Source organism: Vanellus vanellus (assembly GCF_965231255.1).
Source record: "Vanellus vanellus genome assembly, chromosome: Z".
NCBI classification, from domain to species: Eukaryota; Metazoa; Chordata; class Aves; order Charadriiformes; family Charadriidae; genus Vanellus; species Vanellus vanellus.
In genome coordinates this window covers 60087552-60113636 of record NC_138908.1, presented here as the reverse complement: position 1 = coordinate 60113636, position 26085 = coordinate 60087552, and the positions used below count along the sequence as shown (strand labels likewise).

Here is a 26085-nt window from a genome sequence, read left to right as displayed (position 1 = left end):
CAGAAACAAGTAAAACCTAGGGATTCAAGACTTGAAAAAGAGAATTCCTTCCTTCCTATACTTTCTGCTGTTCCACTCTGCCTTTTAGTAATAGTCAGAAGAAAGTGATACAACAATCACCTGCCTAGGATGTCTAAACACCAGAGATTTATAAAGCAATAAAATCAAATATATTTGTAATTAAAACATTTAGATAAACAAACAATGCTTACTGAGCAATCACATTAAATAAAATGGGGTCTCGCCTAGTATTTTGTAGGGGGAGAGGGTTGGGTTTTTGTCTGTTTGCTTAAGTTATTTGCATAGTGATACTTGCATTTGGAAAACAGTAAAATAACATGCAATGAAAAGTACTGTACTCTACTTTTTACAGTAATTTTCAAAGAAGGTTGTCTCAATACATTCTGGTTTATTTTGGAAAACATCTTCTCCACATAAAGTTTTATTATATTTTCCTGCACTCAAACCCACATTTTTACTTGTCTTTTAGAGATTCAAAATCCAAGGGTCAGCACAGATTTCCTCCTTACAGCCTCTGCTGGTGCAATTACCATGGAATAGTAGTCACACACAACATACCACAGCAGTGAGTCCCTGCAAGTCCTTCTCCCATCAATCTTCCTCACCCTTCTATTACTAAGGTAAATAAATGCACTATTTTCATTTTCCACCCTAAATCAATATTGGATATGTAGTGTCAATTCAGATTCAGAAGCATCCTGGATTTGAGTAAATACTGTAATTTCCTTTTCTTGAAAATGCAAAAGCTTGAAGCAGTTTCTTTCCTGCTGTGTAATACCTTTATTCTGGGGCAAAAGAGAGAAAAAAAGGGAGATGAAGAATTCACCTCTATCTCAAGTTGTACCATGACTATAACCACCTACTGCTGAGGCAGAGGTTTGTATTTCTCCTTTACAGCAACACTTTGCAAGCAAAAAGAATTTTCTTATGAAAATATGAAGCAAAGCAGCAGTAGTCATTTGAAACAGAGGGGCATGTATTTAAGCCTACTGAACTTCCAAAATAACTATCCAGTCAGTTATCGGTTTGCAGAAGGGGTTTAAACTGTAAAACACAGTAACTCAATTATATTTTAAATCTCACCTACAAACAACTGCAAAGTTATTCACCATAAAAACGTCAAACAACTTTACCTTCCTTCCACATATGTACTTATTTTTTATTATAAGAAAAAGTTTAAGTTTCCAAGGTTTGGCATTCTTACACAGCAACAAGCATGTATGCAGACACCCAGAAGAGACACTGATGTTTTTTTAATTACCATAATGAACAATATTTCTTGATTAATTAGCAGTAGCTTCTATCAAGGCTTTCCAGATTTGATAGCTCAGTCTCTTTTTTTTTTTAAACACAAGACTTCTGACCAAAATCCACACCTCTTCTTTGGAGCAATTTACAGCGTACTTACCTGAGCAATCTCCACAAAACTGGAGTTCTACAATTTACCAGGCAATATCAACATACAAGTTACAAACACTGACAACCAAAAGATGCTGTTACTGACCAGTTGGGCATTTACATATACATTTGTCCTATCAACTGACTTTCCAGAGCACTCTGATGTATAGGTAACACACTATGAATACTCAGTAAATTAATTTTCATCCATTTTAAAATCTGTCTTTGCTTGGGATCTGTTAAACATTTAAAAGTTAAATGGGAATATACACATTGCCAGTTTCTTCTGATCAAGGAGATTCTTTTTACAACACTTACAGGCAAGCGGTGCAGAAAAATGTCAGAAGGACTTTTGGAGAAAACCGAACACAACACCTATTAAGTTCCTATCTGAGCACAGTGGTTTCTTACATGTAAACAGTTTAGGTGTTAAATACACACAAATGCAAGACAGTTCACCTACAAAATCTTCCCAGTATTTAAAGAAAGAAAAACTGTGGGCGCAGCCCAACCTTCTTACATTTTCACCGCTTTAAAAACAAAATTTCTACAGGCTTTATCAAGAACAGAACAAAGATATCTAACTTTCAGCAGATAGATAACCTGCCCCACCTACGATTTACCAACATTGAGCACGTTGCCTGCCAGTAAATTCCCTCTTTCAGTTGACATACTTCTGAACCACAGATACAACTGTCCCCCAGTTCTTTTAGTATCTGACCATTAACAAATACTCAAAACCAAAAATGCAAAAGTGAAACACTGCTGAAAAGTGAATTGGTATTGAATAACTGAACACAGCCAAGGAGGAAACCCGCTCCTTCTAGGGATATACAGCTGGAACACCAGATACAGTACAGAAATATTATATTATTATAATTGAACACAATTCTAACATTTTTGGTTTTTTTTTTTTTCAGAAGAAACATCTGCAATTTCAGAAGGTTCTCACAGAATTTTTGAAAGAAAAATCTTAAAAAAATCCTGAAGTTGACTACAATAAAAACAAAATTTCCCACATCCTACACAATTTTTCTTTGTTCATTACTATTTCTAAGGCTAAAGAAAAGGTAACAACAGACTCTTCCCTGATTAGGCTGCACACAACCAAAATACTATTGTGAACAGTGCAAGTAACAGAGACAGACTTCTCTCCTATGAGGAGAAGCTAAAAGAGTTGGGGTTGTTCAGCCTGGAGAAGAGAAGGCTCCAGGGAGATCTTATTGCGGCCTTCCAGTACCTAAAGAGGGCCTACAGGAGAGCTGCGGAAGGACTTTTTACTGGGGCATGTAGTGATAGGACGAGGGGGAATGGCTTTAAACTGGAAGAGGGCAGGTTCAGATTGAACATCAGGAAGAAATTTTTCACTTTGAGGCTGGTAAGGCACTGGAACAGGTTGCCCAGAGAGGCTGTTGAGGCCCCATCCCTGGAGGTGTTTAAGGCCAGGCTGGACGTGGCCTTGGGCAACCTGGTCTAGTGGGTAGTGTCCTTGTCCATGGCAGGGGGATTGAAACTCGATGATCTTCAAGGTCCCTTCCAACTTATACCATTCTATGATTCACAGACATGTCCTTTATGCCCTAAGAAGTCTGTACATCCAAATACACTCAACCATTTTTCCTTTCTCTTTGAGATCACTCCATAAAAAAATCAAATTCTCTAGCCAGTCTGGAGACTCCAGCAATCCTGATTAACCAGATGACTACTGTTAAACAGTACACACAAAGGTTAAGTACTTTAACTTGCTGAAAGTATTATCACCAACTCAGATCTGTCTCCTCTACCTATCCAGCAGTTTTCACTTTTCACTCTCCACTTCTGAAAAAAAAAAGGCCAATATGTTCAAAAGGAATGGAAGGACAGATGTGAAGAAAGTTCAAATGTATGTAAATTTAGTTCTCATAGGGAACAGCTCAGAAAATCAGGTACATAAAAGTCAGTGCATAAAATCAGTAGATGTAGGAGGCTCCTAATAAATGTTTTTCACCTACTTACATATTTCTAGAGAAAAACAGTAATGGAAAGCAGTATTCAGACTATAGGCTGTGGAGGAAGAAGGGGAACAGATAATTGCGTGCAACACCTCTTAATTTCTTTGCAGTAAACAAAGATGCAAAATAGAACATGGTCAAGATAATTGGACTACCATAAAATATTGTTGAAGTACGACCCAATCCAATTTCTTCTGAGATCAAGAATTTGAACCATGTGAATAAATGTGTGCTACTGAATCATATTTACTTCCTGGGAAATCAACTGATGTCCCACAATAACTTCACAATGGTATTAAGGGCTTCACTGTCTAGATATGGACACTCGTAAACATTTTTACTAAAGTGAGGACACCAAATATTTAAAGTCCATCTATTCCTTTGAAACTACAAACTATATGCCAAAAACCACCCCTAGCTCAGACTGACACTGATCAGCGATTCAGCCCTCACTTGGAAAGAAATACCTATTTGGCATTCAACTGCTTCTTTTAATTGCAGCCTGGCATACTGAGATGCATCAGTAAAGCAGGGCGGAAGAAAACACAATGGAACAGACAGGACACCAGATTTAATACCCCGATGGGAGAAAGTCACTGGAAAGGACTGAATTTACCGCTGCTAGTCTGCACCGCTCACAGATATTTTCCAATCTCAGGGCAAGTTGCTCTTATGGAACTATACTGAAGCCTTATCAAATAAATTAACACGTAGCACTAAGATTCTAGTGAATCTCAGTGTGTTAATGAGAACTGAAATTTTTCATGTTTTACTACAATGCTGTAAGATGGCTGCATACACCTTTGGCACATCCTGATCCATGCACAAGGACAGAAAATACATTTCTTGATCTCTCATTGAGGATAGCCTATGGGAACTGACATGCTAGAGTCCTGAGGGAATTGGCTGATGCAGTTGCCAAGCCACTCTCCATGATATTTGAAAAGTCATGGCAGTCAGGTGAAGTCCCTAGTGACTGGAAAAAAGGGAAACATTCTACCCATTTTTAAAAAAGGTAGAAAGGAGGACCCTGGGAACTACCAACCCGCCAGCCCCATCTCTGCGCCTGGCAACATCATGGAACAGATCCTCCTAGAAGCTATGCTAAGGCACATGGAGGACAGGGAAGCGACTCCAGACAGTCAGCACAGCTTCACCAAGGGCAAGTCCTGCCTGACTAATCTAGTTGCCTTCTATGAAGGAGTGTCTACATCAGCAGATAAGGGAAGAGCTACGGATGACGTCTGCCTGGACTTCTCTAAGGCTTTTGACACTGTCCCCCAGATCCTGCTCTCTAAACTGGAGAGATATTGATTTGATGGGTGGTCTGTTTGGTGGATGAGGAATGGGTTGGATGGTCACATGCAGAGGGTAGTGGCCAACGTCTCAAGGTCCAGATGGAGATCAGTGACAAGTGGTATCCCTTAGGGGGTTGTACTAGGACCAGTACTGTTCAATACCTTTGCCAATGACAGACAGTGGGATCGAGGACACCCTCAGCAAGTTCAGGGACAATACCAAGCTGAGCTCGGCTGACACAGCTGAGAGACAGGATGCCATACAGAGGGACCTGGACAAGCTTGAGAAACGGGTCCGTGTGAACCTCATGAGGGGGTCCTGCATATGGGTCGGGGCAGCTCCCTGAATCAATACAGGCTAGAGGATGAAAGGATTCAGAGCAGCACTGCCCAGAATGACTTAGGGTTACTGGTGGATGAAAAGCCAGACATGAGCCAGCAATGTGTGCTCACAGCCCAGAAGGCTGCATCAAAAGAAGCATGGCCAGGTGGTTGAGGGAGATGATTCTGCCCCTCTATTCTGAAGCCTTCAGCACAGGAACTGTTGGAGCAGGTCCAGAGGAGGGTCACAAAGATGATCAGAGGGCTGGAGCACCTCTCCTATAAGGACAGCATGAGGGAGTTGGGGTTGTTCAGCCTGGAGAAAAGAAGGCTCTGGGGAGACATTATTGTGGCCTTTCAATACTTAAAAGGGGCTTATAAGAAAGATGGAGACAGAATTTTTAGTAAGGCCTATTGTGATAGGACAAGGGGTAACGTTTTTAAACTAAAGTAGGGTAGATTTAGAGTAGATAGAAGAAAGAATTTTTTTTACAATGAGGGTGGTGAAACAATAGGACAGGTTGCCCAGAGGTGGTAGATGCCCCTGGAAACACTCAAGGTCAGGTAGGACGGGACTCTGAGAAACCTGATCTAGTTGAAGATGTCCTTATTCATTGCAGGGGCGTGTTGAACTAGGTGACCTTTGAAGGTCCCTTCCAAGCCAAACTATTCTACGATTCTACCGATCTATAAAATGTCCACGTGGATTCCTCAGGTATTCCTACATGGTCATTAATCTTCAGCTTTAAATTATTTAAACTTGTTTAACTGGAAAAAAAAAAGTGTCCATCTTGACAAGTCACTAGAATTAATGGGCAGAAACTTCAATGGAGACATTTTTAATATGTGGAGAGAGGTCCAAATACTTTATTTATTGATTGCAAAGGCACATCTCATTTAAAATTTAATTTGAAGGAGATTATAGAGTGAAAAAATTAGAACACCACATTCTTTTTACTAGGAATTTTGTGTAGAATTAACTGTTCAGTTTTATTTATGTCACTACAATAAAGCAAAGAATCCAAGCCAGATATAGCACCAAGTTATTTTTACTCATATATACTTAAATAACCTTTCACCTTAGGACCAGTATGAATAAAATGAATCATGCTGAAAGCATACAAAATAAATGAGATAAGAAGCAGAGTGGGTGAGAGAGCTTCAGATCTAAATATGGAGGTAAATCACAATGCAACAGGTATAAAACTAATAAAATTAAATGTGTTTTAAATGTGTGACGCCTGGATGCAGTCCTGAGTAATGTGCTCTAGGCAATCCTGCTTTAGCAGGTGAGTTGGACTAGATGATCTCTAGAGGTCCCTTCCAACTCTGAAAATTCCGTGATTCCGTGTTCAGGTGATGTACAGCTTAGGTCCACGACTTACTGTTATAAAAACTGAGTGATTCCAAAAATTAAAGCAGGTCTCAAAGGAAACATCCAGGCACTCACAAAGATAACACAAGGCAAACATTTGTAACAGTCAATATTAAAAGTACAAGCTTGTGAAGTCTTAAGCATTTAATACTAAACATGAACAGTGTGATATCCCTCCACTCAATCCAACGCAGGATTTCACTGGAACCCTGTCTGGCTTCATAATGTGTTCTCTGGAATCAGGGATTCTTGAAACACAAGATTCCTTGGGTTGTGTAGTTCTTCCAACAGGAGGCTACCCATCACACATGGTCTCTGGAACTCATGCATTTCTACTTAGTGGAAAGATTTTTGTCATTTTCTCCAATTCACTTTGAAACTACACAAATGTCTGTGCAACTGAGTACCTGCCAGATTTGTGGTGGTTACATTTTGTAGAAATTTAAAAGAAATTCTTTGTTGAGATCTATTTGAGGCCAAAACTGAAATTTTGATGAAATATCCCTGAAAAAAACTGCTGTTTTTTTTGGACAGCTTTTACTGCAAGAAACCTTCACTGAAACAGGTCCTCAGACTCTTGCAAGTTTTTTCCATGTGTCATCTGGTGTCAGTAACTGAATTAAGACAAAATTCTGAAGCAGACAAACAATTAAGTTTGTCCAGAATGAAATTCTTATGTTCAACATAGCAGCAGCAGTTGTCTTTCACAAAGAAGAACTAAAACCAGCACTAGGTCATCTGTTTTGGAAGTTGTCATGTCTGCAGATTTCAGTTCTGTCCCGTCCATCCCATAGAGAAGAACCTGTGTTACTTTCTGCATATTATCACACATATCACTCCCTTTTCTTTAACAAACCTAGTTTCTCAACATCTTAATCTGAAAATATAACTTTTAAGATCATACTAGCAGTTGCTGATACCCTAATTCTGCATCTACGGGGAAAAAAAAAAAAAAAAAATAATTCGCTAAGCCTGATAATTTTTGCTACTTTAAATTACTGCTTTTCTTCCAAACATGATGAAAAATTTGGATTAATTTAAGTAAACTGTTGGACACCTAATGTGAGACTGCTGGCTTTTTACTCTTATGTTTTAATTCAAACTGGAAAAATTAGAAGGTTGTTATTAATTGATGCTTAAGAGTCACTATTCAGTTCTAAGTGAATGGAAGCAACCTAGATATTCTTGTAGGATGTAAGAGAGGTTTTAAAAGTGCTCATTGATTTTAACTTATTTTCGATGTTACTGTTAAACATAATGACAAACACATAAAACCCACAAACAGTAGATTAAAGAGCCAGGATTACCAAGGATGAATACTTACCTTTCTCTTATAAAGTCTGCTAAGTCTTTTGTTGACAAATGTCCATGTTTCATGTTGTGATAGAGGACATCAAAGCCATTGTTCCTTTCCCCCTAAAGATTAATAAAAAGAAAGCAGAACTATGAAACACAACAGGCTAAAGCAATTACAGAACAAAGTGTAGATGCTATGCATTTTAATAAGAGATAAGTTCCATGAAGGGAATGATTTCTAATGCTTCAGCTTTTTACCAATTGTTGTTAGTTCCCTTCAATCTCCTATATGTAAAATAAACAAAAATCACCTCAGCAGCTACTACTACCCTTCTAATGACTACTCCTCTATTACATATTTCTAGGCCATATTCAAAACCATTTCTTCTCTAGATTTCTACAGCTCTTGTATTCTTTCACTTCTCATTTTATTAAACACATCCTTAATATTGTACTCTCTCTTCATTCTCTCCAATCTGTCATTATTTTCCATGAACTAAAATTCACAGTTTGTGACCACTGATACCATGCCTCCCCAGTTCTTCACACTTCATGTATCTCCCTCTGTTTCTTGTAAAATTGGTAAAAAAAAATAAAATCACTTATCTCTTCATTCTTTCACAGGTAGCTTCCCTTTGCCTAATCTTAAGTTTAGTTTTAAAACTTAAAACATTTTCCAGTGAGTAAGGTATACCTCACCATTAAAACTGAGACACTGCCCTAAACACTGATTAATAAACTCAGCCATCTTATCACCTCTGGCACTATGGTGAACTTCCTCTGGACAGGAATAAGCAACAATAGAAATGAAAGGAAGGCGAGGCAAGGCACAGCATAATAGCACTGCTACTATAAAAGTTTTCCTGTCAAAATATCCATTCCCCTCCTTCCTTCCAAAAGCTTCAGATCCATAACACTGCTGCTACAAAAGACACAGAAGCATGCCCTCAGAAAAAGTGCACACATGCTCAGAGTGGAAGGGGAAGAAGGATGAAATGGAATAGACTATTTCATTTGCAAGAGACATAAAATTACCATCTATCCCAACTGCTTGACTACTTCAGGGCTGACCAGAGGTTAAAGCATGTTGTTAAGGGCATTTTCCAAATGCCTCTTAAACACTGAGAGGCTTGGGGCATTGACCACCTCTCTAGGAAGTCTGTTCCAGTGTTTGATGACCCTATTGGTAAAGAAATGCTTCCTAACATCCAGTCTAAACCTGGTGTGGCTTTGAGCCATTCCGATGTGTTATATCACTGGATCCCAGGTGAAGAGATCAGCACTCCCCCTCCTCAGGAAGCTGTAGAGAGCATGAGGTCGCCCCTCAGCCTCCTTTTCTCCAAACTAGACAAACCCAGAATCCTCAGCCACTCCTCACAGGACATGACTTCCAGCCCTTTCACCAGCTTTGTTGCCCTCCTCTGGACACATTCAAGGGCCTTCACATCCTTCTTAAAATCCTGGACTTTCCATAAGAGCAGCTCTACATCTCCAGTGAGAGGAGCCTAAGGATTTGGTCATACACCCCTCCAAACATTTCTGTCCTTTCTGTTTTGGAAAAATTTGTTTGTGCAACCGTAAGGTGCACATGATCAGGGAGATTATACAGCTGAAAAATAAAGCTGGCAAATAAAAATAAAGATCAGTGATCTAGATCACTATCAGGACGTAAACAGCTGCATTGCTCAGCAGAAGAGATGGGAAGACGTGAAGGGATCAGCCACTGTAAGTAAGTGGAAGCAGCCACAGGTGGATGGAAGAGTTTTGCAGCAGCCACAGTAGTAGGCCCACTTCTGTGAAGTGTTAACTGCACTAGATAATAGATCAGTCAATAACATAGCAAGTTGCCTTAAAGTACACTATGCATAGATGCATACATTTGCAAATAACAGATGATGGAAGGCAATTTGATTCAGATTACTACCCAGAATTATTTGCTTTACCTCTTCTAAGCATCTGGGAAACAAACCGAAAAAATACCTATAAAATCACTGTTCCTAAGGCTGCAGTACATTGTAACCCGAAAAAGTCCTTCAAAATGCAGATCAGTTTAGTGTAAGTGCAATTACAGAAAGGTCTGTAAAAAGTATAGGCAGAAATAAATTGAGTACATGTACATACATCCAACTCCAAAGGACTGTCTACAGAGTAAGGCTTTTGTAATTTTGCAAAATAAAAGGATAAGAACACCAATTAGTAGGAAATGTTATTTATTTTTTTAATGTTATCTTACTCTTTCGAGTACCAGTCTAAACAGTTTCATTCTGCTTTCACTCCTATCTAACCATTTTTCCTTGTAGTTTGAAGCCTACAATAATTTTGACTCCTGGTGTACTAATAGGTAGCTTATTAACTTTCTGTATTTACTCAATATAAAACCAGAATGGCACCACATTACAAAACCACCAGAATAACTCTATTGATAAAACCTCACTAATATTTTCAATTGGAATACAAAATAAAATTCTTCTTTAACTACTCCAATGCTGTTACTGTACTCAAATTTAGAGATAAACATTTACAAATAAATGTTAGGCAATTCTTCCAGAAAAACTAATAAAATTCTCCTTTGTGAAATGTTCTTTCCCTTTGCCTTAAGGTGTTTCTTCTAGCTAAACCAACACATTGATCAAAATATGCTGAACACAGACTGCTTCTGAACTTTTCATAATGGGAGCTTTTATGGGGACTCTTCTATACTGGAGCACCACAAATTTCCTGCGACAGGAAGGGCAGCATTGCCATGACCCAGTCTCTGACTGCAGCCTTCCTGATGGTTGATAATCTACCACAAATGTAACTTTGCAAACCTTCAGAGAATGGAATGAACCAGAACAACCAATTCCTATCATCATCTTGTTCCCTAACTGTAACTGAAGGTTACTGTGAAGGAACTAATTTTTCTACTTAAATGAAGTTTTCTAATCAGTCCTACTCTGGTTCTTGACTTCACATTGAATAGCAGAAAGCACGACAGAAAAACTGAATAGATACTTTCCTCAATTATGAAGTCCCCTGAAAGTCATATCTTTTATACATTATCAATAGTTATCAGAGGCTAAAAGGCTATGTGAAAAATATATTAAGGATTAAACAAAGCAGCAAGTCCAAAGTAGGCTCTCAGATTTGAGGACCGATATGGTTTAAGCTTGGCATAACTGAAATACATGTTTTTACTTGTGAATATAATGTCAGGTGTAGCCTATCTTACCAATACCAGGCTCTACCTATAAGCACATCTAGATTTGATAAGCGCTCAATAATTTACATGAGCAAGAGTTCTGATGATTAACCTGATGACAATTCTATAAATTAAGTTATATTCTACTTGTGTTTGGAGACATACGTGTACCTATGTCAAATTAAGTATGGTACCTCAATGCAGAGAGCAGACATTTTTCTGTCTATAGACAGAAAAAGCTATACAGCCAATCCACACCTCCTTCATTCAGTAGTTATGTTCATGAAGAGTAGCTCAAATAATTCATACAATAATCATTAGAGTTCAGCTTTGTACTTAGGAAAAAGACAGATGTATGGTCTGGCTAAGAGGAAAAATAGTTCAATTTACAAAACCCAAGTACATATCCTCTTAAATGCACATATGCCATCAACATGGTTTATTTGTGTTTTGGTTGTTTTACCTCAACACTGTCCCTCCCCACACACATTCTATAAAATTCTGTACATGGAAATTGCGTGTCTAGCCAATTTTTCTTCTTTAAGCGTTTTTATCTGCTCCTTCCTGATGACAACAGTAACAGCCAAGATCACTAAAAGCCCAGTACTGGCCTACTTAAAAATAAATAAATGCAGCACATAGCAGAGGGAACTGATGAGACCTTCCATTCCCATTCAGAAGCAATTACCATCCACTGCTATGACAAACAGTGAAGTCAGATGCAGATTCTTCTAGAAGTTGCATCTTGGAGAAAGAGGAACCTCTGTTGTCACATAAAACATCAGGTTCTATGCAACAGACTTACAGATTAGTTTGAAAGACCATTCTGAATGTCATTTTGCAGTTAAAACACCATCTGTTGAGGATGACCCCATCATTACTCAACAGAAAACAATTGTAAAACTGTGTATGAGAATGCAAAATAAGTGGTCCCCTCTCCATATAGGCTCCATTTAATTACTTTGAAGTTCATTAGCAGTTTTCTACTTCTTCCCTAGATCTAACAAAACTCTGTCTTCACAAGCTGGTGTCCTTGTTGAGGTTTCCCATTCTACACTGCTCTAAGAGACCCCTTTTGTGTATGTAGTAGAGGTGTCTCCTGAGAGCAAGCCATAAGAAGACGAGAAACAAGACTTCAAATAGAAGTAAACACTTCACTTAAATAAGCCTACAATGAGGCATTAGTGACCAACTTTGCATACAAAATAAATTAAGTCACGGAAAGCAAAAGCAGACAGTCCTTCCATTTCCCTTCATCAAGAACCAACTGCAATGATTTTCTCATGGAAATGAAAGTAACCCTGTCAGCAAATGTGAAGTCAGAATTCAGCATTTCCATGACTTGTGCATAACAGGAAACAGATTACAGGAACCCTGTTTTACTGAATACTTAATAGACTTTGAAAATTTTTGAGAGTAAGTTTGTTTGTTGCATATAAGGATGATTCTGAATTTAAAATCTACATTTGGTAACGTAGCCAGAAATTTCTGGGCAATCTGCAGCAGTATTTCCTACCTTTCTAATCTAACTCTATGAATGCAAATTCTGTTTACTTTGGACTAAAACTGTTCAACATTAACATGCATTAGTGTAAAAAGTTAATTAGCACTGTCTTTTTACCCAGTATAAACAAGTGTTTCTCAATTATTAAGGTGATTCTAAAGTTCCCATGACTGGTCAGATACATACTACTTTTATAGCTAGTGTAAGAAGCAAGAAAAGGACAGCTGCAAATAATGTTTTCACAGCAAAACTAAGCATATGAGATAATAAAAGGCTCACACAGTTCTTAAACACATTTTTGTTTTGGTCAACATTTAGAAGATTGATGAGAGATACTCAGACAAAGTTTGGCTTTTTCTAACCAACAGCAAGTAAAGAAACATTTGACAATAAGTGAATTACCGTCATTTCAAACTATGCTTTTAGAACATGCGTTAGCAGTGGCTAAGCATGCACAATCATTCCTTCAACCCTTTAAATACGACCACATCAGCACATTACAAAGAAGAAATGGAACAGACTGAGAAAACTGTATTTTTTATTATAAACAATTTAAATCATAACCTGCCCAATCCTCTTTTTAAAATATGCTACCAAACCCACAACTTATTCTCCAGGAAATGGGCAGACAACTATATATATTCAAACTGCAACACTTGGAAGTGGTACTCCCAACTTAATGACAGGATTTCTTTTGTAACCAGAAAAAAAGTTTAGGTCCTTAATTTACTTCAAATTGCCATAAAATGAAAACTGGATAATCTCCAAATTAAGTTTCCAAATCCTACTTAAATCTTACAACTTTGCCTTTGGCAAACATGATTATCAAAGAAATATGATCAATATCCCTCTACCTTGTTAGATAAATGCTAAATAGGAAAAGTCTAGAAAAGACCGAATGTAGGAAATAGAATTGCTTCAATTTGGGGGGCAAGAATAGAAGAATCTGTATCCTTTGCCTCTTGTTTCGGTCAGGGCCAGAGAAGCTGTGCTACAAATAGTTTTACACTTAAATTACTGTTCATGCTCCTCTGTCATACACAAGTATGGAGAACCCACACCCCTGATCAGCAGATTATGCATGCAAGAATCCTCATACAGATAAATCATAATAGTATCAAAGTCTTTTTGTTAAAAAAAATTTGTATCGAGAAAATTCCAGAGTTGCACCAATATGCCAAGTAGTAACTGTAGACAATCCACTAATGGAGGACGGGGGAGCCCAAATCCCTCATATAGGTGACATTCAGTATTTGCTTAAACTAGCTGCAACTGTTCAGCAACTACAAGATTTGATTTATGCAGCTTAAAAGATATCCTATTTTAACAGTTAATGTACAAATTTTAGTGCAACAAAACAATAGAGACTGGGTGTTCATTGCTGTAATTCTAAAATTAAAGTTACAAATATTAACCAAAAGCAATCTTTTCTTTACCCACAAATGTAGAAAGACACATACTATTCATTATGGTTTGTCCATTTGTACTGTCGACATCTTTTCATTCACTCATGAAGGAGTAACACTTTAAACAAATAAAGCAACAGAAATTCTCCTAATATGTAAACTAATTTCATTATTACGTAATCTCATTGTAGATGCTCTGAAAAAAAATGTTGTCATTTTCCTCACGCTGCTACTCCTTGTTGCAGTTTCAAATAAGTAACATGTGTTTCATTCTTTCCACTTAGGCAATGATTTAATTTAATGGGCCCTGTATACGTGAAAATACTCCTGTGATTAATATTATGGTGTTAAAAGTTTTGAAAGCTAGCTATCAGTAAATTTAAATTTCTGAGAGCCTGAAAGAACTACAGAAAATCAAGAGCATCAAAACATGGAAAAAAAACAGTCACCCAATGTTTATACAGGCAACATATCTTCTTGAGTTCTGAAAGTTCTGAGAAGATTGAACACAAAAGCAACCTGGCAATTTCAATTTCCTCCTCACAGCTTCAATAAATTAAATAAAGATCAGCTCCAGAGAAGCTCTGCACGTATGAGGAAGGACTGATATCCTCCTCTATACCTAGATAATTAACAATTTTTTTTTTTGAACAAAAAGATGGAAAATTGCCAACTCATGCTAGCTGCACACCCGCAGAGGGAGGAGACTAAGTAAATATTGCACAACAGCTCTCCTGAAACTGAGCATCCAATTGTATGCCAAGCAGAAGACTAGCACTACATAAACATACGAATGGAAATCCAGATGGAAGCATGACAAGTCTCAGTGTCACTCATATCACATAAATGCGTAAGACAATACGTCTTACACTTAACTAGAGCAAACATCTTCACAAAGCTAAGATTATTAACCCTGGATACTGCCAGCCCTTACGTGTTACAAAGGCTCTTGAAAAGAAAGAAATCCTCCTCACAGCCATTCTCAAAAGCTACAGGTAACACAAATGATTAAAAAGATAAAACAGAAGTTGTTTGTCAAGGCCAAGTTAAACACACATTGTTATATTCCAGAACTTCCAGTGTCACCAAGCACAGCGTTACACACAGACCTGTTTCAGCTATACAGAGAACTTCCAATAGTTTAATCAAATTAATTTAAAACAATTAATAAATGATCACTTACTTAGAAGTGGCCAGGCTTATTTTTGTTGACTTGACATAGTTTAATAGACTGAGAATTAACAAAAGTATCACCTGCACCAGTCAGTTTAAATACGTCAAAGCTTATGCAACACTTCCTAAGCAGTGTTAAGAAAACAGTAAGTCAATGATAACAAATGCTTTTTATTCTACTGTACCAGTATGAGTGTACCCAAAGTGACAAAATGTAGCTATGTATAATGGAAATTACTTAAGAAAGTGTTCCCTTTAAATTACATCATTGTTTTGATGTAGCACATACATAGCAGCAAGCACCCAATGTTTTATGACAACATCCTAATTAGGAGCTGGGAATGTTTGGCCACATGACTTGAATGCCTAAAACTCAGTCATAAGAATCAAAGCCATTTATAGCCTGTACTACTTGTTCATAATTTTTGATACCACAAAAAAGTAACTGTATCCTGCTGACTTTGAAAACTGCTTCTCTAGAGTGCTGCCCTCTTATTAGCAGACCCCTACATTTTTCAAGGGATAGTGAAATTTTTCATGTGACAGTACAGACCTCTGTACTTCAACTTTACACATCCTGAAAATAGTCTTGTTTCTCTCTCAGTGACCTCTTGGAAGCACTCAACAGATGGGCCCATAAAACATCCATAAAAATAAATAAATAAATTTTAAAAATTGCAACCATTCAAACAGTTTTAAAAGCAGTACAAGATGAGAGTCTCGTGATAAGCTTCAAGACTATTACAATAAGGAAGCTAAGATTTGTTTTGCTTACATGAGCACTTTTACGAAGTTCCTAAATGACAGCAGCCTAAATAGCGTGTAAGAAATTAATGCACATACATGTCACTCTTCTTTTCTGAAGAAATCAGTTAAACCCCTCAAGTTTCTGATGTCTTTCCGTATGAGTTACAGCAAATTACCAAATGAGGAGAGAGCATCCTTCTGCTCAAGATCCAAACTTCCATTTCCAGTGCATGATTTCAGCTGTAAATTGATGACAGCATGTACATCAAATAATTAAATATTATGTTTTGGATTAATTTTCACGCTGGTGCTTTAGAAAGCACAGTTATCCCACTCCATAGGTGACAAAAACATTTTGCCTGGAGTTACTTAGAAGGACAAGGCAAAAGTAAGAAACAGAAGACAATTCTAAAATTCTACACAATACCACCTTTCTTTCTACTTATGGATTTCTCCTCATTCTTTTTGGTCAGTATGCATTGAATGCATTTTAACAGCAATCTTCTAATTCCCATCTTAACCTTCTCACCACATTTCAAAGCATACATAGATTTCATGTCAAGTCTTCCAAAGCACTGCAGTAATAATTCTGAACAATAATCTATTCTGAAAAGTTAGTAGGAATGGAGAAGCCTAATGATTCAAAATGCACAAACCCATAATTTGTGCTTGGTTCTGAGGATATATAGAAATACTTTCTTTCTTTTAAAAATACTTTTAAAAATCCATCATATTTAGACAGTATGGTTATTCTTGAAAGATATTTACCCAGAACAGCAAAGAAGGAGACAATCCTGTTCCTTTTTATTTTACTTCTACACAAAATAAAACCCTGTCCATGGTATTACAAAGGTTTCTCAGTCAAGTTTTGCAAGTTTAAGACCCTGTCTAATGTCTTTGTCATCACTGCAAGACAAGCAAGAAGAATACACTCGTTATCCTACTTTGTGTCATTTTTGGAGGTAGAAGAATAACCTGCAACAACAAAAGAAATCCTCCTTCTCCTAGCACTCATTGCTGACCCATGCTAGGAGATTTGCCAACAGAGGTCTAAGGCAAAGACTTTACAGAGCAGAAAGAGAGAATGGGAAGTTTAGGTAGGTGTCTACTACCTCATATTTGCTGGTAGCATTTGTGAAGACACAGACAGAGAAACAGAATGTATGGGAATGGCTCACTGCCTTCACTGATTTAACAAAATTATTGACTTACTAACAAAATAACATAAAAATGATCAGACAAACAGACGAATGTACCATTGTACATAACATAGTTAAACAGAAAAGTGTTTGATTTTAGTTGAGATAGCTTAAGAAAAAAACTTCTGTTTCACTTAAATCTTAGGAGGAGATAGTAATTTTTCCAATAAAAATGTGACTTTTTCTATTAATATAAAATGGTACTTTTTATAAAAGATAAAATTTTTCCACATATTAGTTTAATAATGATTTCCCCCACTGAAGCTTCAAATTAAGCAAATTTTTATACCAAGAGAGCAAATCTAATATCTTGTTTCATTAAGTTTTCATATTCTGTTAAAAGCGCAATTTAGAGTCAAAATTAATCCCAATGCTGCAAACAAAACATGAAACCTGGCTTGAGACATGTTTTATATTCAAGAATAGTACATTGTATTTGTGAAATCATTTTTCGCTAAACACTAAGGATAATTGTTGTTTACACAGAAAAAGCAGACTTCTAAAAGATTTTGTTTGTTTGTTTCAGGCTCAACAAATAACCATTTTAATGTTTCCCCTATTAGTTAGCAGAGATACACATTAACAATTAAACAGGCAGCAAACAAGTAGCAACACTGTAAACAGCCCGATGATTACAGGAACACTTACTTTAATGTTTCGGACCAGCTACGGTCACAAAGAAAACAAGTTTCATTTCACGCGAGGCTCAACAATAACCCAAACCCGTATTTTAATTTTCTCTCCGTATACGTCCACCCTTTTGAAACCATACACATCTGCGCGGAGATGACTGATAAACTGCGTTTCTAAAGCAGACTGGGAAGCCTGTTGTTTCCCCAGCTGGCTGCTGTTCAGGCTGGACCTCCTGACATGCAGGCACAGACAAGCTATCGCCACAGAACGCGCACAGCTCCGAGGGGCGCAGCTTTGCCTTTGCGTGAGGCAACTGTTAAGTTGTTGCCCTCCGTCCTCTTTCTTCCCCTAAACAACCGCATTGTCTGGACAGACCGGACCGCAGCCCAAGCCACGTCCACGCACTGCGGTGCCTGCGAGACCGAGACACCCACCCCCACTCCACCCCCCTCCCCCCCAATCCACCCTCCCCCAGCACAGGGTCTCCCGCTCGTGTCCCCGCACCCCTCGGCCCACCGCCACCACGGCGACCAGCAGCCCCTCGCCGCCGCCGCCGCCTCTCCCTCACAGGACCCCCGAGCTCCGCGGCAGGCGGAGGGCCGGGCCGGGGTAGGGGGCGGCGGTCCCCCCTCGCCCCACCGCGGGCTGCCCAGGCGAGGGCAGCGGCCCCGCAGGCAGGTACCCGCTCCCCCCACGGCCCAGCCCAGCCGAAGCGAGCGGCGGCGGGCGCAGGGGCCGGCGGCCACCAATTCCCCCCCACCCCCCTTCCCTGCGGCAAGGCCGCAGCCCAGTCCCGGGGGTAGCGTAAGAGCCGAGGCTGCTCCCACAGAGGGGGGACCCCGGCTGCACCGTCCCCTGCCCTGCCCGTTCCACCCGCGGCGCGGCAGAACCAGCCCGCGGCGCTTCCCCTACCCAGAAGCTCTCTACGAAGTACGCCATCACCACCCCTCCGCCGCCGCCTCGGCCACTGGTGAACCTGAGCCCGGCCCCGGCCGCCTCAGCCGCCGAGACGCGACGGAGGAAAGGGGCGCCGCCGCGGCGCACCGCCCTTCCCGTTACGGTGCAACCGCCTCCTTCCACACGGCTCCACCACCCCCCTCCTCGCATCCGCGCATGCGGCCTCTGGGCCGCCGGCCGCTGCGGCGCCTGCGCAGGCGCATAGCATGTGCTCGTCACGCCCCCCCCCGCCTCCCCGGGCATGCGCGGGGAGGCCGCCCCTGGCGAGGCTGTTGTGGCCTCGGCGGCGGCCTGGTGTCTGTTGGTCCCTTCTCCCAAACCTCCAACCCCGTACCGGCCCTGAGCTGGGCACGGCCCCCCCCCCGCCGTCCGGCAACTCCAAGCCAGGGCGAATGGCGGGGTGCCACCGCCTGAGGGAAGAAAGCCCAGTCTGGAGGGACGGGAACGTGGTTGCAGAGGGCGGGCGGGGAAATCTCGAGCAGAAGCCCCCCAAACGCGTTCCGTAAGCGCTGGGGCTGCAGTGCGCGGGGCAGGAGGGGCTGGTGCTGTTTTGAAGCGGCTTCACAGCCGAGCGTGGTGCCCGCCCAGGCGGATGAGGTCCTCCAAGGCAGGTGACGACTAGTCCTGCCGGGAGCTGTGCTGGTAAGGGGTGGCTCACCCTCCCCAACCGCCCCCTCTCACGGGCTTCTGCAGTGCCAGCGGCACGCTCCGAAAAACGATGTTCTTGATCTAAAGCCAGGGAGTCTGGAGAAAGTGTTTACTTCAACCCTTCGTCTTCTTCAAGGGCAGCTCAGCTTCCAGACCATTTACTCGATGTAGATTATTAGCCAGCGGGGGCGATGGTGGTTGCTGGACCAGAACACAGAGCCACTCAAGGGCTGCCCGGGGCCAGCCTGTACCTGGAGCGCTGCTTTTCAGTGGGATTACCTTAATATATATCCACGCTGCTGGGCTCTTTCTGCGGCCCCAAAGAGTTCCTGTTCTGCCGTAATGAGATGATTCGTTGCCCAAGACAGCAGTTAGGTTTTCATTATTGACTAAAAATAAAGGGACGGTGATGCGAGGGGCTGCAGCTCGTTGTCCTCTGCAAAGATGTGTTAAGCGCTTTATCCAAACTTCATCTATGGCTTTGCCAGCACAAAGCTTTTTCCAAGATACAAAAAGTAAGCAGCTGATATTCTTTGCTGGGTGTTCAAGGTCCTCCCTTCCCCCTTATGGAAGCTTTATTGGTTCTGGTTTGAAAAATCTCACCTGCCTCCACCTTAATACTCATGTCCTTTGGCCTTCATTCTGTAAGATACATGGTAAGGCACAGAGCAGAACATTCAGGTCACCCCTAGGGACCCAATGAATTCATCAATTTATGTCAAATTTATGCTGATTAAAAACTTCCATGAAAGCCAAATGGTTAGCAAAAATGTAGTTTAGAGTTTGCAGAGCTACAGAATTTCATTAGGCAAAAAAACACTAGTTAGGGCGAACAAGACAGCCAAATCTGTATTATTCATATCAATATATGTCTGTGTGATCCATTCTGCATTACAAAATTTCAATTACCTTTACCAAAGATGCTTTCATCGAAGATGAGCAATATAATTCTGAACTGGTATTACAGTCATTGGTAACTGACTATAGCTTTAGTTCATCACTTGCTATAGCTCCATGGTAAGTTTAGGAGTTCCATTCTTTCTAGCAATGTTGTCCCAAAGTTTCAGCATATGCAGAGCTTGCTAGGTTGCTGATGCCAAGACAGAGAAGACTTCTGAACCCCTTTCATGGTCAAAATGTCTTTAAAAGTCCCAAGACTGTTAGATCTGGATCTCTCTTTTGATAATATTAGTAAGCATATGTACTGTAATTCTAAACAGTGACAACATGCTATAGGGACTACATTTAAAAAAACCCCACAACCTACTTTATGCATCTGTTTACTTAATATAGTAAGCAGTCTGCTTTGTGATCTGAAGATATGAACGTTGTACTTTTTGCAGTGTGCATTGCTATCTGTAAGGATGAACAGCAGGGCAAACAGCGAGATAAAAACTGCATGATCAGAGCCGAAGGTTTTTATTCCACAGAAGATAGAAAAATACCGTTCACAGGGACAGATACTATGCTATTATGGGAGGAGAGTCAGGTTCACTTTTACATTTTGTAGAGAAGTTCCCATCTTCCACATTTTCAAAGCTATATAGTAATCCCTTATTTACTGCTACAACTAGATGTGAAGGAACTGCTGCAGTGCTGCAGCAATCTACCATCACACAAATACCAAACTCACCTTCGGGTTTTCAACAACAGCTTTCCACAAAAATTCAAGTGAAATGCAAAATCTTAGACTTGAACTTTAAGGAATCCTGCAGCATAGGTACAGTTATATAGAAAACCACTTTGACAGCGATGATGATCAGGATCAATAGTTACGTTCTTAAGGCACACTGGAATTCCCCACAATAAAATTTCTTAGGAGTGGACTTTCTCTTGAACTCCATACACTGCTGTAAAGTGAGCTCTACCAGCAACAAAGGGCTGTTGTTAAACTTCGCCATCCTACATGCTGCATCCCAATCTTGTCACTTTTAAAGTAGGATATACTGAAAAATCCGTACCAAGGACAGTCCTATTATGCATGCTGCTTCTTTGCAGACTGGCCTGGATAAGAAAATCCTGGATTACTGATTACCTTGCTTTATATGCTGCTGGATATTATGCGCCTGAAGAATCAGTCCACATACTGTGCCAGTGCCATCCAGTCGGTGTTTCTACAGTTTTTCAGTCATGCTTCTTGCATAATACCCAGCAGCAGGCATTAGCAAATATCAGTGCTCGGTATCTTGAACTGGAATTTAAACTTCAGTGTAAAGAAGCACATGGAGGTGTGATGGGGAGGCAGTTTTATGTGCTGGGTCAATATCCAGCCAGTGTATTAAGGTCATTCTAGAAGGTGACAGACTCTGAGCTACACTCACATGAGACCTTGAGGTTATAAGACCAGCTAAATACAGTACTTAAAGGCAGAGACTGATGCTCAATCATATTCAAAACAAATTGTTAGGCATATTAGGAAAGGAACAGAGAACCTCATCCAGCGTGTAAACCTATGTGTGTGGGCACCTCCAGCATGAATGCTGTGCACAGTACTGGTACCAATTTTCTTACCCACCCCCAATAAAAAACCCAACAGCACAAACCAAAAAAGTATTCAGAAGACTGAGATAAAAGCAACAAAAAAGAATCCAAGGTATAAGGGAACTAACGTCCACCAAGTAAACTAGAATTCTTCAGGCTGGAAAAGAGATGGCTGGGAAAGAAATACAATATAGAGAACTCGTGAGTAAGACTAGAGGAGATGAGTTAAAAATGATAAATACATCTTAACAAAAGCAGAAGCAGAGAATTCAGTAAAGCTAGAAGGTAGGAGAAATTGGACAAGGTTTCTAGGTTTCTCTAGATGGAGAAACCCATAGTTTCTAAAATACAAAGACAGTATCACTTATTCTGGAAGTCACTGATCTGCAAGTTAGTAAAGCCTGTGAGAATATTTCGCAATAGTGTCATTTATAGGACTTTAATCTTATCCTCTTCCCTAGGTCTTGGCTGCCAAGGACAGGATACTGGGTTAGGTAGACTCTTTGTTTGTCCCAGTACAATTGTTCTTTTGTTCTCCTGGTGTAATGGGGGTGGACAGAAAGGAACATTATTTTGATAGCCATGACTACACATTGAGTCCTGTATAATAAAACAAACATTCCCATTGTATATATTCAGCAGCTTTCACCAAAAATCCAAATAGTTTTCTGGATTACTAACTTTTTAGTAGAGTTAAAAAAAGCAATTCCTCTCCCATTTTTGCCATTGACATGAGTGTAAGGTTAAAGAACTGCAACAACAAAGCTCACAGGAAGAGCGTGAAGAACTAAAAAGACTTATTGGTTATACTAGTTAACAGTCATATTTCATGAATTTAATTCCAATTTTTGAAAAATGATGCCATTTGGCATTAGTGTGGGTTGCACACATGTGAAAGGAGTTATTTAGCTCAAAGTTCCCCTCTCGGAAAAGCATCCCTGATTCTGCAGTTTGCTCTCTGCATCTCAATTTACCCATCCTCCCATATTTCCAGCTTCTGGTTTTAGAAGTGTTAATATTAACTTATTTTCAACTTCTTTTAGAGGGTGTAGATCATCTGAGATGTGGCATTATATACAGTAAGTTGTTGCCTGAAAGAACTTGTCAAATATGATACTAAAGATTAAGTGCATCTAGACTACAGACATTAATATAATTAAAAAATAAAGATTGTATATTGTACTTTTACCTGTAGTAACTAAGTTAATTTACCTTGTGTCTAAGCCATTTGAAAATGGATTATGAATTCTAGGTAAAAATAACTGCACTCAATTATGAGTAAAACTCTTGATACATGAACCTACAACTGAACGAGCTAATATTTTAAGATGAATAAAAGAATAAGGAATCCAAATAATTGCCAAAAATAATTCAGATTCTTACTTTACTTAATGTCATAATGAATTGCCAAAGAAACAGTTGATATTTAAAGCTCTTTATAAATTTAAAATGAGTAAGAAACTGATTCAGGTAAAATACATAATCTAACATTGCACTTTATTTGTAAAGAGAACCTGAAGAAGCACATGGAGGTAGAGCCATTTTATATCCAGACATATATTTTATATACCAGATTGAGGATAATCCTTGAAAAATGCATTTTCTTTCTTTGCTTTGCTTGTTAAAAGAACTACACAAAGAATATTGACAGGTAAACAGGAATTTATATTGCCAATTGAAATATATTCTGAAGACTATGAGCACCAGAAGGAGATATAAAAAACCAGAGTTGTTTACCACTGTGGTGGAGAACAAAAGATGGAGAAAAGGAAGACAGACTGAATTGTTAGCTAAGTCCCTTTCAAGAGTCCTTTAACTTTGGTAAAGACTGTCAGGATTATGTTCTAATCAAGCAATTGTACCTGAATACCTGTGGACGTTACCCAGAAGTTTAATAATTCACTTGCTTATGACCTATACATTACCTTTATGACTAGGCATTTATTGCAGCCGTTTTGTATAAAAAGTAAAATGAAATCCTGTAGACAGAAGGTAAAGCTAGAAAAGCTTAAGAAAAAAAACCTGACTAGGAGGAAGAGATCGTCGAGTTAACAGCAAATATAGCTAATTTGAAATAATTTATTTAAAGAGTATTGGGAATTCTCCAATGTAATCTTAAAACAGATTAGGCCCTTTTCTGAACTATATGCACAAACTCAAATTGTGGTCTGATGAGAGATCACTGGTGAGATTATGGCCCCCATTATACTTCTGGATAGGATGGATTTTTCTAACATCTTTTCTGAGTTTAAGATAAACAAAAATACTTGTGCACAGAGATAATTATAGATAGCCACATTTATTACAGGAAGAGATCAACTAATTTTTTTTCAACTTGGTGCAATACCTCACCAAACTTCTTTCAAAGCTATTCTGTATTCTGTTGAAGATTTACAGCAAGTTTTAATGACACTGTTTTCAACATCCCTGGAATGATGTATTCCATTAGGCTGCATCATCTGACTCACTGTATACTTAAATGCACACTTCTATTGATCTAGCCACCAAGCTTGATCGCATCCCAGTCATTACTTCAATTACTTAAATGATGAGCCCAACAGCATTGTTTCACAGTGAGTCACTTGGTGCCAATACTCCTCCTTTATTACTCTTCTGCTCTGTTGCTGCCAAAACCATGTTTCATCAAATCAACCTTCAATCAAATGTAAGGATTAGAAAGCATTAGTGAACATTAGTAACAACAAACTGCAATTGTTTAATGGTTGTAGATTCCATTTTGACAACTTCTAGTCACACTTCACCCTTGCATGAAAAATTCTGTGAGATTTCAAATATATTCAGGAGCTGCATTACTACAGAAACACTATACTGAGTTTTTTATCTATATTCTATGCAAGATGGGGAAATAATATGATAAATTATTACTCTGTAACACTGTCAAGAATACATTCAATGTTTAGCTGAATTTATACTGCTGATGTACCAATATATTTGGTATTGCATACGCATTTTAGGCACTTACTTGCAAATATGTCAATCAATGAACTTGAAGCAGCTTCTTATTTGCAGTTAACTAGTAAAAATAAGTGAAAAAAGACTGAAGTATTTGAAGCATTTGAATTCATTGAAGAGCAAATAAACCTGAAGTGTTTAGAAAAGCAAGCTCTGATTGTAAAACTTCACTTAGTACCACAGTGCTCCATAGTACCTACCACACAAGCAAGATGGGGTGTCCAAATCACAAAGATCTTCTCCACTCTGGTTATAAGATAGAAATAGAAAACGTAACTGGTGGTAGAAGGGTCTGAAGCTAAGATAATCAGATTACATGGTATGTCAGGGAAGTATTCTTAGTACAGCATAGTGGAATAAATGGTGCCTGTGTTCTTAATTAAACGAAATACAGCTTATAATAATTACAATACTAACAAAGGAAGTGCAAAGGTTTGGTAATGAGTTTATGAAAGATAGTAAATGAAATAATGAAAAAGAAGTATATTAGTCCAGAAAGATTTTTTAGCTGTCTAGGTAAGAAGCAGCTATTTGAAATATTGTGAAAGAGGTAAAACGATTTGGTTATACAGGTACTTAATTAGGATTGCATGTTAAAAATCAGAATGGCAGTATGAACAGGATGGGCAGTGACTGGTTTGCATTTGGGGAGAAGTCATGGTATATTAAAATAATTAATACCTTTGATTCTTCACAACATCCATAGATATATGTACTAGTGTTTAGTACTTGCAGCTGCCAGCTTGAGCGGCTGGAAGAAAGACGTGAACTTCACAGTGTCCTTATCACCTTGATAAAACTCTTAAAGCCTAAGTGCTTATGAAGATGTGCAGACTTGTATTACTAATGATTTAGAGGGCCTCCTGTCTCCACACACATGGAGCAACAGCCTGCTATTTCTGCCAAATTTGAAATTAAGATACTGAGGTTTGGTTTTTTTTAGAGAAATAAAAGTAGCTATGATGCCTATGGTTCTTAGACAAACTAAACTCTGAGTTGTAACACTGGGCAATTATTTGCCCAACAACCCCCTGTTAAACACTGCCATCTTATGGACTGAGAAACAGTTACACAGATGAGTGAAGGCAACAAACAAGAGCTGTGGTCTAAGGTTCCAGCTAGCTTCCATCTGGTTTTGGCCCAAATACAACACTTTTTGGTGTGTAAGGCCTTCAAAATAAGGAGGATGGGAATAAGCAAAACTAAAATTAGCTACCTCCTCCTATGGCAGAGTACTGGAGAAAAAGATGCAACTATCTCAGTCCCTTCTGCTAAGGTATGTAATGAATTAAAGAAAATGAATACTTGAATTCTTACTTTGTCATGTGGTTCATCTCTTCTTCTGAAGTATTTCCAAAGCTAGAAGGAAAAGGTGCACATATTTACACATGTGGCATTGTTTTGGACATGGTTCCTAAATATTTATTTCAGCATGTACATTTCTGAATGAAAAATGTATATGCAAGACAATGACCATCAATGT

At 39.2% G+C, this 26085-nt stretch overlaps 1 protein-coding gene across 1 annotated transcript in view; it reads right to left on the bottom strand.

Annotated features, from left to right (window-relative positions):
• Positions 1-18608, bottom strand: part of FCHO2 (FCH and mu domain containing endocytic adaptor 2) — a 95208-nt gene extending 76600 nt beyond the window's left edge. The window contains exons 1-2 of the mRNA XM_082497907.1: positions 18456-18608; positions 7729-7820 (exon numbers count right to left, since the gene is read on the bottom strand). Of these exons, the coding sequence (XP_082354033.1) occupies positions 7729-7820; positions 18456-18482 (119 nt within the window). The 5' untranslated portion in view covers positions 18483-18608. The remainder of the gene's footprint in view (positions 1-7728; positions 7821-18455) is intronic.
• Between the last annotated feature and the right edge of the window lie 7477 nt (positions 18609-26085).